Below are 14517 nucleotides of genomic sequence, written 5' to 3' on the forward strand. Positions count from 1 at the left end.
CAACCAAATTCTCAAACCATGACTGACCGTCTGACCTTTTCCAAACTGAAAATCGTCACTGACTCGCCCCGAGTTCTCACACTATAAAATTCCAACTCGGCTCCGAGTTTTCAAACTCGATGCTAGTACAAAGTACAAACTAAAGAAAGAAAAGAGACCTACACCGGGTTCGTTCTTTACTTTTCTTCTCGACTCTCTCAGATCGCTCTTCCATATCATTTGATTCGAGTAAAAGAACGAGACGATGATCGGAGTAGGGAAGATCAAGCAGTACACAAACGTCCTCGACAAACCCCTCAGCAAAGGCAAACAAGAGGTTTTTATCTCTTCTCTCTTCTTTCTTTTTTGTTCTGAAAAATCTCCCCATTTCGCCCTAGAAATTATAAACTCCTACTTTAATGCCTCAAAAACATCATTTTTATCATGAATAATGTAGATTATGCCCTAGGATTCGATTTAATATTTCAAAGCACTGCATCGAAGGAAGCGATTTCATCTGTCAATTAATTTAAGCGAGCGAAAGCAATTTTTTTTTTTTTTTTCATCTTCTTCTTGATACATCACATGTCACGCTGGGTTTCGACACTTTCATTAACTGAAATACATGGCGAGGGTAATTAATTATGTAATTTATCTGTTTTTGATGTATTTCTATTGTATAAATCTTTAAATATGGAAATTTCACCTGTTTGTTCCATATGGGTGGGAGTTAAGAGTTTGGCAGGGTCCTATTGTTACATTGTTATAAAACATTCCCATTCAAGCAGTATGTTTTTGCATTTTTCATCTTTGGAATTTCATTCATAAAAAATTTGAATATCTGTATCACTGTTTACTTTGATTCAAGGTTGGTTTTGAATTGATAATCGCAAATCAAATCATATGCTTGCATCATAGAATGTTAATATGGTTGTTTGATTTATTATTCATTTTGTTGCAGGTTAGTCTGAGTGCATTTGCATTCTTGTTTTCGGAGCTTGTGCAGTACAACCAGACTCAGGTTGACAATATTGCTGAGTTGGAGCGAAGGTGATGATTTTCACATTATTATATATATTTTTATAATGTGGTCTTCTTTATATGTTTCCATTAGAATGCTCCACAATTGAGCTCCTTTAGTTTTTCAAAAACTCTATCTTGTTTAAAATGCATTATCTTCCCACTATCATACGTATATATATTGAATAGCAATGGAGTTCATTCATAAAACAAAACAGAAACCAAACGAAAGCCTTACCAAGATAGTCAGGCCAACAATGTCAGAACGGAACGACACAAACAGCAGCAGCATTTTGTGAAGACAGACCAATTAAAAATTGTTTCTTTCTGCCTACTCAGGCATGTAATCTCTAATGACCAAATTGGGCAGGTCACTCCTTCATTTGCTAATCTGTCAGCCTCTCCATTTCTTTTCTTTTTTTGAAAGGTAGACAGAGCAAATATATTAAAACGGGAAGACCAAGGAGGTCACCCAAGGAAGAAACAAGAGAAACAGAAAGAAAAAGAACAAGAAAAAGAGAAAATACAAGGGCCTCAAGGAGGGAAGAACTCAAAAAACTCCAAAACATCCTTATTTACACCCTCCCGAGCCAAAGCATCTGCCTCACCATTCGCAGATCTTCGCACATGATTGAAAGCTATGGAAGAGCCACGAACGATATCGTGAATCTCATCGGGAATTGACCAAAATCTCCACGGAGGCGACGCAGATCCCCGGAGCCATCTGATGACATTGAGAGAATCTCCTTCCACGATAAATGAGTTCAAAGAACCCCTAATCTGTCAGCCTCTCCATTTCTTCTCTCTTCACATGACAGGATTGGGTATGATGACCATCTAACCTATCTAATATCACTTCAAAAAACATCCACTAGCTTCCTAGGGAAGCTCACCCTTTCTCTACACCATCTAACAATGTTTAGAGTCACCTTCTATAAACAGTCCCCCCTAACAATGTTTAGAGTCTTACTCCCTTCCTAAGAGCCAAGTCTTCCACTTTGGTAGAATTCTTTCCAACCACAGATCCTGCATCCGTAAGTCTAACCTTGCCATTACCATCTTTAATAATTCCTTTCCCTGGGTTCCCCCAACTTGAACCTTCAAAGTTCAATTTTATACTCCCCAATGGTGGGGTTTTCCACCTCGGCACAATCTTCAATTTGAGAGCGGCACTATTCAAGTAAAACTTTTACTTCCTCTTGAACATTGACGCTTGCATACCCTTGAAGCAATGCGTCGTCAATGCCTACTCCACTAACCTACCGTTCACCTTCCCTTTCAGCACCACAGTTACTGAAGCTTTTCTTTTAAAAATTTGGTCATTCCTCTCCAACCAGATCGTCCATGAGATAGCAGGTAGGCATAAGTTCCATAGCATGCTTCCACTTGTCACCCAGGCTGAGACCTTCCATGCTGCAGTGAATGACTATCGATTTTTGTTTCACCCATTGACAAGTAAACAATGTAAAACCATGGTTCCACATCCCCCCCGCCCCGTTTCCCTCTCTCTTTAAAGAAACTTTTAACCACTCCAACTATTCTAGAGTCTATTGCTCTGTTGCAAGGTTAAAAAAAAAAAAAATCATTTATAGAGGCTTTAGTTTGCCCTCAAGGTTGAAGATAGTCTAATATATCATTTATGATTGTATCAGTCCTATTGCTCTGTTGCAAGAAACAAATTTGTATATCTATTATCTAATGAGGTGATTCTTTTTCCAATTTGTAAATATTGTGGTCTCTTTTGCTTCCGGACTAGGAAATCTTAAAGTAATGGTCAAGCATTATGAAATGTCTTAAACTTCTACAGGCCTGTTAAATGAAGTCTTGACAGCAATCTACAGGCCTCTTAAATGAAGTCTTGACAGCAATCCAATCAATCTTTCCTAAGCACTGTTGGCTTCTATTTTTAAACTCATGTTTCACATGAAAATACTGTATATATGTTTCTCCATTGGAAACTTACAGGTTAAAAAAATTGGTTTTTGCTTAAGGAACCACATGGCCGTGCAGTTCTATGCATCTGGTCTATTGCCTTTTATGAGCTTGTTTTGGAAACAGTGAGTAAATCATTTTATGTTATTGCACATGTACAGCTAACCCTGTTATTGTTATTATTCAAGGCTTTTCACTCTTTTACTTGTTGCAATTAGCAGGGTCAATAATTCAACATTGTTCCTGTTCGGTTATATGTAAACTTAAATGAATTTTTTGAAGAATTTTTGTTTCTAAGAAGTTTCATATTACTTATTTTCAGTTATTTTCTGTTCGGTTAGAATTTTGTTCTAGTTAGTCTTGTTTATTTTTTTTTTCAAATTTCTAGGAAACTTTTGATAATGTACTTATTGCAGTAGAGATAATATAACTTTCTTGGAGATGGGGCAGGCTAGAGGATGCAGGCTATGCTGTTGGGGCTAGAGTTCTAGAACTTCTTTGCCATAGAGACAAGGTATGCCATTTTCTTGTACAGTAGCACTAACTCTTAGTGTTACTTTGTTAGCTGGCTTGACAAATGAATGATGCTAATATATTTATAACATGTTACAGATTTATATTGTCTATTGTTTGTACCCTATGATAAATACTTAAGGATTGGAACAAAGGAGTGGTTGTTATCTGTTTGAAGAAAAGGAAGAAACTGATCCTATGACTGCCTTAGATATGTAGGCTACTTTTGCTGGCCAAAATAACATTTCCAAATTATCATTATGTTTATAAATTTATTAGCTGGCTTGACAAATGGGTAATGTTAATAAATAATAGATATGCCGGCTACTTTGTTAGCTGGCTTGACAAATGGGTGATGTTAGTACATTTATAACATTTTACAGATTCATATTGTCTGTTTTTTGGACCCTATGATGAAATTCTGAAGGATTGGAACAAATGAGTGGTTGTTATCTGTTTGAAGAAAAGGAAGAAACTGATCCTATGACATTGTCAGTGCCTTAGATATGTAGGCTACTTTTGCTGGACAGAATAACATTGTGAAATTATCATTATGGAATATGAATCCCCATATGGCATGATGACTGATTGGTGGCGAATGATTTCCCCTTTCTTTTTTTATGGTTAATATTATGATTTATGAGTGCTGAGCTTTGTTATTCATTTGAAGAAAAGGAATAAACTGACCCTATTACATTGCCAGTGCCTTAGATACGTAGGCTACATTTGCTAGCCAAAATAACACTGCCAAATTATCATTATGGAATCTGAATGCCCATATAGCATGATGACTGATGGATGGTGAATGATTTTTTTATTTTATTTTTTATAGTTAATATTATGATTTATGAATGCTGAGCTCTGTTTTTTAGCTCTATATATTTTATATCAAATAGCTAATAGAATTCTCTGAGATAAATCAATGAATGATGAATTTGTAGTTGCTGCTGGTTTTTCTATTCTTCTTCCTGCTGTTATTTTTATATTTCCTAATCATTACCTTTCCCCCTCATGTCCCCATATTTTCCATTTATATATTTTTCATATTTTTCTTAAAGTGAGGCTTATAATCTCCTTGAGTGTTATTCCCCACTTCTTTTGATTCTGCCCCTTTGCATCACTTGGTTTCCAGAACAATGCTGGTTCATGTAAACTATCCAACTGTTTTTCTAATGTAGCATGGGGCCATTAGGTGTATAGCACATGAAATTTCTGGTGGTGAATTCACTAATCAAAATGCAAGTGATATAAGCAAATTGATTTATAAGACTGGCTTCATGATATTGTTGACATGTTCCAATCTGATACCTACCACAGGGAAATAGAAGGGAGACTCGATTATTGGGGATTTTGTCTTTCGTACACAGTACAGTATGGAAGGTGTTATTTGGAAAGGTGAACCCGCTCTTCTTTTGTTTGCAATGAACTATTATATTCAGAAGCAATTTCATTTTATCAGAATAGAAGTATAGAACACTTTACAAGTTCTACCTTTCAAAGTTTCTCATAAGTCATGATGTCTAATATTAACTTCGTGTGAAGCATGACTTAAAGTATCGTTTGATACTAAGATGTATCGGCTAATAAAGTTGGTTTTTAAGTTTGATGACAAAAATAATGAATTTATCATTTAGTACATGCACTCAACTCAACAAAGCCTTTGTCCCAAACTAGTTGGGGTCGGCTATTTTGTACATGCACTACTCATTAAAAAAAAAACCACAACGCCTCGTCCAGTAATTCCTTTGCAGATGGTTTCTAGGAATAACTTTGGCGAGAATGTTCGCAAGATGATCTTCTGATCTGACATATAGAGTTGGAATGATCTTGTCCTCCGCTTTTTCTCTCATAAAGTGACAGTCAACATCTATATATTCCTATCTTTCATGAAATATTGGGTCAGAGGTGATGTGAATGACTGCTTGATTATCACAACAGAGCTTCATGGGACTATCCACTCTGACTACCATTTCCATAAGGAGTATCCTAAGCCACAAAAGATCACAAGTCGCATGAGCATTGGCCATGTATTCCTGTTTAATATTGGATTTCGCCATCACAGTTAAGGTTTTAGGTTTCCGTTTTAGCATGCTTTTCAGACGCCGCAGAAATTGAAACATGTCAGTTTCGGTTGAAAATTCTGGTGAAAATCCTATAAAATTACGGATGCGTATGAAAATAATGCAAATGATGAAAATGTAAAATAAGACTTATGGCAATGTCAGAATAAGCTCAAATACACACTTAGAAGCCATCACGTAAGCAAAACAACCATCATAATGGTTTAACAACATTGAACACCTAGTGACACGCGCGACTGCACATGTCTGATAATTCAGTATGTTAAGTATAAATGATTAAATGACACCAACTTTAACAGCTTAAGCTTTTGAAGTAATTGGTTGTTTCCCACAGTACATACCACATTTCATACATAATTCATATAAATATTTATATATAATGCATATACCACATTTCACAGCCAATTCATATAAATATAATTATGTAATACGCACTGATATAGTATACCATTAATAAACTCAGGATTGATAAACTCGGGATGCTCATAGGTTCTTTTCCATTTTGCCGTCTTTTAAACCTAGTTTAATTCTTATCATCAGCCCCCTCTTAACCAATACCCATAAATCCCAAACCCCTTTTACACCAGCACACTGTCCATCTCGGTCTTCGGCAGTAGTTGCCTTATTGGTGACAACGATTCCACAAGATTGCAAGTGTTTCATTACCCTGATTGAGATTTAGAACTAGAAGGCCCTTCCCCCATGTGTGTTATCTTCCAAAAAGGGTAGAGGGGCTGTTGTGAAATAGAATAGGAAAATGGGTCTGTTGGGTTTGTGGTTGAGATGGATGGAAGATGGGTGGTTGTGGTTGGGTTTTTGCAATGGAGAGATGGAAATGGAAATGGTGGTGTGAGAGGCTGGATATGGATAGGGAAGAGGGTCTACGATGGGCTTAGGAGGAGGATCGGCTCTCTCGTGTTGGGTCTTGGGGTGTCAGGGAGAAAAGAGCTCCACCTCACCATCCTTCTTCATCTCCTAAACCCAATGTTAAAAAAAAGGTCTTCAACTAACAGACCTTAAAATAATTTGTTTGCCATGAAACATAAAGTAGTAGGTATTGGCTTTTCGACAATGATACATGTTTGTTCATACATACGAGGACTCCTAAAAAGGTGGTGTGTAACATTCGCACCAAATTGAATCCTTGTAACCATCATAAGAAATAGTAACTAGAGGACACTAAGTTACCAGGAGAGCAATCTTATCCATTCTGGCAAATCCTGTATGGACATGGATGTGGGTGAGTGGTCAATTGCGATCGATCAACTGTCTTACAATACTCATCCCCATTCTTGTCTAGAGTGTGAAAAATAGCAGCACGAGGCCAATCCTCGGCGATTAATATTTGCCTCACCACACAAGCAAATAAAGCATCCACGTCATCATGTGGCTCATCATCATCATCATATATCAATTCACCGGCCTTTTTGGGGCCATATCCCTGATCCTATGTAGTCAAATCGGCTCCTAGGCCCTATTATAGGGTGGCGTAGGCCTCAGGGTTTTCTGCTTCTGTGAGGCCATCTCTATCATAGAAATCAGAGATGGACTCCACTTTGACCGAGCTGTCTTCAGCTTGCACATACTTGGTGATGAAGCGAGTGGTGGCTAGTGTCGCTTTGATGCCTTTGGAGGCTAAGCGTTCAGCAAATGGGAGCATTTGGTTTGTGTCCTTGGGCTGGAAAGGAAAGGACTAGAACATGGGCTCTGTAAGCTCTCTCTTTTTCTTCTCCATCTTTTTTAACACTATTTCTTGTAAGTCAAAATTTTTATAGGAAAAGAGAGATTTTTTGAAGGAGTTGGTTAGGATTCATTTTTTTTTAATTGACGAGAGATAAAACTAGAAGTTACAAGACAAGAAGCCCTCGAGTGAAGGCTGGAAGCTGAACCTCATCAAAATTCAAGACCTCGGACTGGTAAGTAAAGACAGTTTTGAAATGGGTAGACAAAGTCGGAAACTGCTTGTAGGAAATACCATCTTTGTCCAACCAATCTGCAGCCAATGTTATCTGATGCTTGTGGAGTGACTTATAATTTAGATTGTGTTTGGGGTGTAAACTTTGTTCTTGTGGAACCATTTTATGCTACAATTTCCCTTGAGTATGTCTACCATCTTATGTGTACTTTATTTATTATACCATTAGGTGGCTGACTCACTTGAGAAAGGCACTGAACATGAAGATGAATACATGATCAGTGAAAAGGAACTCCTTGTGAACAGGTAATCATCAGCTTATGTAACTATTAAGTTCGCGTAATGACGTACAATGACAATAAAGTCAGTTTCCTTATATGTCTTTTCTTTTTTAAAGATTCATTTCCATACCAAAAGACATGGGGACATTCAATTGCGGGGCATTTGTTGCTGGCATTGTTAGGGTGAGTATGCTATACTATTGAGCAAGTATGTCATTGGCTTTGGTTCAACTTGTAATCCAATAGCTGAAGATTTCTAAAAAGTTTCTTTTTTGTTGTGAAGGGTGTTTTAGATGGTGCTGGTTTTCCAGCTGTAGTGACAGCTCATTTTGTACCTATGGAGGGCCAGCAGCGACCAAGGACCACCATTTTGATAAAGTTCGCTGAGGAGGTAAGTTCTATGTTATTTCTTGTACTTTTATTATTTTTATTAGCACTTGAGGTTCATCTCTATATGGTCGGTGTGAAACAGCCAGTTACTCCAAAAGCTTAAGCTGTTGGAGAAGGCGTTATATAATCTTTTATACTTTAACAATCCCCCTCACGTGTGGCCCCTCTTTCTAGGGTTGGCCTACACGTGGCACATGTGGCCCCTCTTTTGGGTTTGGCCATTGCATGTGGATTTTTGCTATCTGGGAGGTTTGAACTCAGGACCTTTGGCTCTGATACTATGTGACAACCAGTTACTCCAAAAGCTTAAGCTGTTGGAGAATGCGTTATATAATCTTTTATACTTTAACAGTCGGCATCCCTCTTTTCCAAGTTTGTTGTCATTGTTTGCCATAATAACTGAATGAACCAATGTTAAAAGAGTTTAGTCATAAATAAATGTTATTACAGAACTCTACTCGTAATTGTGCTTGCTAGTTTGCATTCCCCAACTTAACTCGGTTTTATTGTAAAACATCTCTATATGGGAGGGTGACTGTTTAGTTATTATTCTTTCTTTGTCTTCTATAAGGGCTCGCGGTCGTTTTCCCATTTCCTGTAATTTATAATGTTCATAAATTGACTGAATCATATCTTGGTTTTTTGGCTATTCTACCCTTTCATCAATTTTCGTTATATCGCTGATGCTTTTATAAGGAGATTTGAAAAACTGCGAATTTGTGAACTGGATTTCTACATTCCAAGAATGGTCACAGCAATATCAAGTGTGGTGGTGTGTGCCTTGTGTTTAAATTTAACCAAACAGAATGGAGGAGTACCCATCCTCCGACTCCTCGCCCGTTCACCCATTTATGATTGGTTTGGATGCCAAATCTACTTTTTCGTGTTCAGAAGATGGCCTCTTTCCAACTAACCTTCACAAAATCAAGTGGAAGTACGACAGTCACTCACCAAACCACTCATGGGTGCTTACCTTGCCATTACGATGTGGTAGAACCGTCTAATCTACAGCAAAGACATCCCACAGGCCTGTTACATCCAAGGTTTTAAATTTCAACCGAAATTCGAAATTTCGGATTTCAGTCAACACTGAAACCGAAACGTTCCGAAACCGAAATTTCCGAAACGTACCAAATTTCTTTCGAATTTCGGGATTTCGGCTGAAATTTCGGGTTTCGGTGAATCCCGAAATTATAGCCGAAACCGGAATTTAAAACCTTGGTTACCTCTAGCAGCTTCTACCAGTACCCTAGATCCTTCAAACATACATATTCATGGCTGTATTTCTAATTTCTCATATGCTTCAATTTTCTCAAACATCTTGCCTCCTAGAATTGCAGACTTACTGGGGCACGCTGACATTCCAAAACTATGTGACTTTAATACTACTGAGTATTGATTAACTGGTATATCTTTGTTTTATCACACATGGCAAGATGATGTGGCTTATATACTTTTGATCAGCTGAGTCCTAACGAAAAAGTAAGAGATGATTTGACTGCATCTGAACTTTGTTGTTAAATTTTAGGTGCTTCGGAGGGAAGCTAGGCTGGGTTAAAATCCTTATCAAGATCAAGTTGTTTGTAATGCAACAGTGAGTTCCTTCTTGAACTGATCTTATACAATCCAATCCTGTCAACTTATTACTTGTGTCAGCTACTAATATCCCTCCAAATTCCATTGCAGATGTATTGGACTGGAGTTTTCCTACTACTGTCTGCATTATGGTGCTGAAGAATATAGTTTGATAGTTATTTCTGTTTTACCATCGGCAGGGCCACAAGGGTTTCATCTTCCTGTGATTACCCTTAATATTTACTGTAGTGGGCTATTTCTGTTTGAGACTAATTGGTTGCAGGGCTTTACTAGAGGTTGAGAATGTATCATTCATATGCAACGCAATTGTTAATCTTTTCCTGAACTGACTTCAGAAAGAATGCTGGTTTGACATCTGTTTGGCTGGTGCTGTTTCTGATCTGGGATTGGTTTGTTTCAAGCATGGCAAGCGATAGCCATGCCTAAATATTTTAAATCTAGGAAGAGAGAACTTAAGGGCCTCCTTGGATGCCTCAAATAATGGTTTTAATAGTTTTGTATAGAAGTTAATCGCTTTCAAAGTAGATAATATTAGTTGCAAATAAGGACTTAATTTTGATGGTATTCAAAGAAGGGCTGTAATCTTTGAGCTTAGTCTATGGCAACATCAACCTTTGTCGTTGCTATAGCTGAACTAAAAGGAATAATCCTGAACAGAATAAGCTGTACATTCTCGTGCAATTATCAGTTAGTAACCATGGTAAAGAGAGATTCTATACCCTGCCCGATCGGGCATGTAAACTAGTGAGGCATCCACCCTTGATATTTGATCCAACAGCAGTCCACTTTTTCAACTTTTTAAGCGTCTCAAATAACAAGGGCAGATGCCCCGCCAGTGTTGGTGCCCGATCGGGCACCATATAATTTCTCTGGTGAAGAATGCCTAAAACAAAAAGAAACTGTAAGAAACGTGTGCATCCGGAAAGAGATTTTGCAAAAGAAAGTGAAGTTGTATCGTGCAAAAGAATGTACAGGCTCATTACATGAATGCTTATGGAATGCCTCTTTTGGCTTCCACGGGTGAAGGCTTGCTCAGCACTGCAGGAAATCCTTCTGATGTTGAATAATTTCACACTAACCTTTCCAGCACCAGGGCATATGTGGGTAGAGAGTAAATACAACAGTGTCAAAAGTATAACTGCTGGAAATCTACTGTTCTTATACTTTTCTCATGTGAGCTTTTCTAATTAATATGCAGAAATAGCTTTCCCTTGGGAGTAATTTTCTTCAAAAACATTCTAAACACTCCAAATTCCACAAATATCTAAATAATCTTGCAAGAATTTGGCCTTCATCTCCAAACATATTACAGATCAATTCATAGGAACACTTGGAACAATTAGGTTTGGACTGGAACCTTCCAGAACTTCGCTAACTGCAAGTGAGAAACCTCTTGAATTGTGGCACCTTTGAAAACCAGTCACTATATAAATTAGAGCAGTACTTGGTGAATCAAATGTTAATATCCAAGGATAATTGCAGATTAAAGTCAGTACTGGAAACATGACAGTACTTCATGGAACCAGAAACTAGAATTCACTCAAATGAAAACAGTAAATCAAATGACATGGACCCGTGCATAAAGTCAGAGTGCCATAAGATGAGAAGAATCCTCCAAACACGAGATATTTAAAACAGTGTTTTTAGTAACAAATAATTGATACTAAAGTACATAAACAAACAACAAGATGAAACCTGCCAGCACATACAAAGACTTAATTATGAGTAAATTTATATGTGAACATGGTCTAAATTCAAGAACACAAACATATGAGCCACCAAAATGTTGACAATTGAAAATGCAGCAGTGCAGCCAGGAGTCGATCAAATATGGGTTTTGCCCTACAAAGTCAATCGAAACTCCTTTGAATCTCCCGAGTTATGCCCGCATCAACCAAGCACTCAACTGGGTCGTGCCAAGTCGACTAGGATTTGATTTGGCTGCATTCTGATCCGCATCCGTGTTCTGAAACACTCAGCAGGAGAATTTCCATTCCCCCAAAAGAAAAAATATTTATAAGATTGTATTTCTGATGTTCACACTTGATATAGATTTCATCCTCTCAACAAACAGCAGAAGCATAATACCAAATACTGGACCGCCCTTAATGACGAAATGTTTTTCATGAACCAGTAAGTATAATTAGGAGATTGTTATTTTGATTTCACAGGTCAAGCAACGATCTGATAAGAGGAGACTTGGAAGTTCGAATTACAAAAAAAAAAAGACGGCTGCTTCGAGGGATCAAAGGAAGGAAAATGATGAAAAGCTCAATAAATCTATTGATAAAAAAATAAAAATAAAAAACTACAAGTGGTAAGTGTGTAATGGCCAACTAGTGATTTCATGACCTGCTAAACGGCAACATCATCATAAACAAAGGAAGACAATTTAAGAATTTAAGCACCAAAAGAACATCATCAACATTGTAAAACATCAAACAGGATAAGAGGAGAGCTGAAAATGTTGAGCCTACAAATTCCAAGGGGTGGTATTCGAAGTCTACAATTTACATGGGTAAAAAAAAGAAGAAAAGAAAAGAAAAAGATCACGTTATGCATACCTTGCAAGATTAGACATTACACATGTGCTGCAAACAAACAGAGCAGTATCGGATATATGAACGTGGCTTTCCACCACCTCATATATGGAGCTAATGACACTGGCCCAGTGAGAATAAGAAGAATATCTTTCAAAGGAAGAACAAAAAAGAATGGAATCAATGGCTCTTCATGCACAAAACAATGTGATGCAGCATACTTATATTGTGCCCTCGAATGAGTATTAAATGTGGTCTATCTGGTAATAAAGTTTAGTAGTGTCAATACAGTCAAGATCATAACAACACACAACAGCCTAAAGGAAAAGGTAAATGTTGAAGATTTTTTAAGTAACAGCAACTTGAGAAGTTACAGAATACCCAAGTTGAGAAAAATTTAGAACCTTAAGTTTATCTCATGATGATGCAATGGCCGCTCTGTTAAGTCACAAACTGGAGATTTCAAGCAGAGATTTAAGAAAAACAAAGAGAAAATTCATAACTAAATCAGCAACTTTTTTGCCAAAGGTGTACAAATAGAGCTGGGAATTCACACCCACAAATAACCAAACAATTTATTTATTTTTCCTTTTTCTTTCAATGACCATTCACACCATTCTCAACACCCAGACCATACAAGACACCCGCGTATCTCTCAGTCGAGCCATTAAAGAAAGACTCCTTCAACTTCCTGAATGTACAAGACGTAAGCAAGCTATCCGAACCAGCTTGATGGCAAATGCCTACCCTCTCCACATCCAATAGCTCTGCGAGCTTGTTCAATCCGCCATGAAGGCTGTTGCAAAACTTCATCAGATGCTTAATATCATAAACCGTCGGGAAATACATTTTGATCAGATCAAAGAACCCATCTTGCGTATCAGGAAGGTTCACACAAGTAAGGACCTTCAACAAGTACCCAAAATCATACCCACTGTGAAAGGTAACCCAATGAACATTATCATTCAACACAATCCCAGAACTCATCAAGAGCTCACCAAACCGACGAGCGTCAATGCCATTCTCACTGTTCTTCTTAAAATCAATTCCACTTTGACGCAACAATTCAATGGAATCATTAGCAAAGACATCATCAACGACATTGAATTCACGAAAATTGAATTGCCAGACGCAGTACATATCAGTCCCACAGTTAGGGAGATTGCCTTCCTCATCAGAAAATGTTAGCCCTAACTGGATAAGTTTTAGCAAATCAACATTCGCTTTTAGGGTTTGGTAATGGTAATCAGAGCTGGTTTTGAAATTCCCAACAGGACGAAGCACAATACCAGGGAATTCAGTATCCATCGCAATGTAAGGGTAATCATCAACGATCTCTCGAATGAAAGCAAATTCATCGTCGAGATTATCATTCCAAACCTCTCTGATTTGAATCGAGTCGCTTTTTGGTAAGATCGACATTTCCCAAGTACAAAAATCAAATCTAGAGCAACTGAAACCCTAAATCTCATCAACAATCAAGAAATCCCCTGTGAAAACAAACAATACGAATACAGACTCTCGAAACCCTAACGGATCTATTACGATCCGACTCCTGGCGACCAGATCTGCAAAAACCCAGACCAAGCAAACCCTAAATCACCTGAAAACGAGATAAGCATAGAAAGTCTACGATCTATAACAAAGACGAATTATAAAAGCAAAATGCTAAAATGAAGATGAAAGAGAGCGTAGATCTGAGATCAGACCTCAAAATTTCTCAAGTCTCCGGCACGAGGGCACCATCTTGAAACGAAATGAAGAACGAGAGAGGGATTTTTTTTCTTCTAGGGTTAGGTATTCTGTCTTTATATATATACTTTTTTTGTTTTGTTCTTTTAGGTTGGAAAAGGAAAAGTCGGTAGAAGGGAATTTTAGGTCAAAATTCATAAGAAGAGCTTCGAGAAGAAGCGGAGGGAACAAAAAAACATATCCTGCGAGGGAGAGAGAGAGAGAGAGGGGGCTGAGATAGCGGTTTTTTCTCATTTCTGGATTTGATATGAGGAAAATGAATTCAGAGAGAGAGAGGGGGGAAAAAAGGAAAAGAAAAAGGTAGGGCCCATCTTGTCGGTAAAGAAACGGCGTGGAGATCGGTAACTCGGGGGACTTTGAAATACGACTGGAATTTGTCCTGTGTGGAACGGAAATGCGCTTACTTTTCACCTTAAATTACGGAAATGACTTAGACTAGACCGTTCTACTATTGCCTGTTGGAGGAGTGAGATGCGGTTCGCCGCGTCTCAGTTATGATTAATATATGTGGGGCCCAC

The 14517-nt window shown here is 37.8% G+C and overlaps 2 protein-coding genes across 2 annotated transcripts; one reads left to right on the forward strand and one right to left on the reverse strand.

Moving 5' to 3' along the window:
- Positions 1–155: 155 nt before the first annotated feature.
- On the forward strand, positions 156–10063 carry LOC143851199 (Transport protein particle (TRAPP) component). The gene is made up of 9 exons (XM_077360545.1): positions 156–316; positions 941–1029; positions 3382–3445; positions 4762–4839; positions 7670–7746; positions 7838–7904; positions 8005–8112; positions 9640–9705; positions 9798–10063. The coding sequence occupies exons 1-8, from the start codon at positions 245–247 to the stop codon at positions 9667–9669; spliced, it is 585 nt and encodes a 194-aa protein (XP_077216660.1). The 5' UTR covers positions 156–244; the 3' UTR covers positions 9670–9705; positions 9798–10063.
- A 2657-nt stretch (positions 10064–12720) lies between these two features.
- On the reverse strand, positions 12721–14265 carry LOC143851612 (putative CCR4-associated factor 1 homolog 7). The gene is made up of 2 exons (XM_077361095.1): positions 13957–14265; positions 12721–13815 (listed from the first exon to the last, which is right to left on the reverse strand). The coding sequence occupies exon 2, from the start codon at positions 13667–13669 to the stop codon at positions 12845–12847; it is 825 nt and encodes a 274-aa protein (XP_077217210.1). The 5' UTR covers positions 13670–13815; positions 13957–14265; the 3' UTR covers positions 12721–12844.
- Positions 14266–14517: the final 252 nt, after the last annotated feature.

The sequence above is a fragment of the Tasmannia lanceolata genome, unplaced genomic scaffold (genome assembly GCF_043159265.1).
Source record: "Tasmannia lanceolata isolate RefF3 unplaced genomic scaffold, GAP_Taslan_0.1 ptg000018l, whole genome shotgun sequence".
NCBI lineage: Eukaryota > Viridiplantae > Streptophyta > Magnoliopsida > Canellales > Winteraceae > Tasmannia > Tasmannia lanceolata.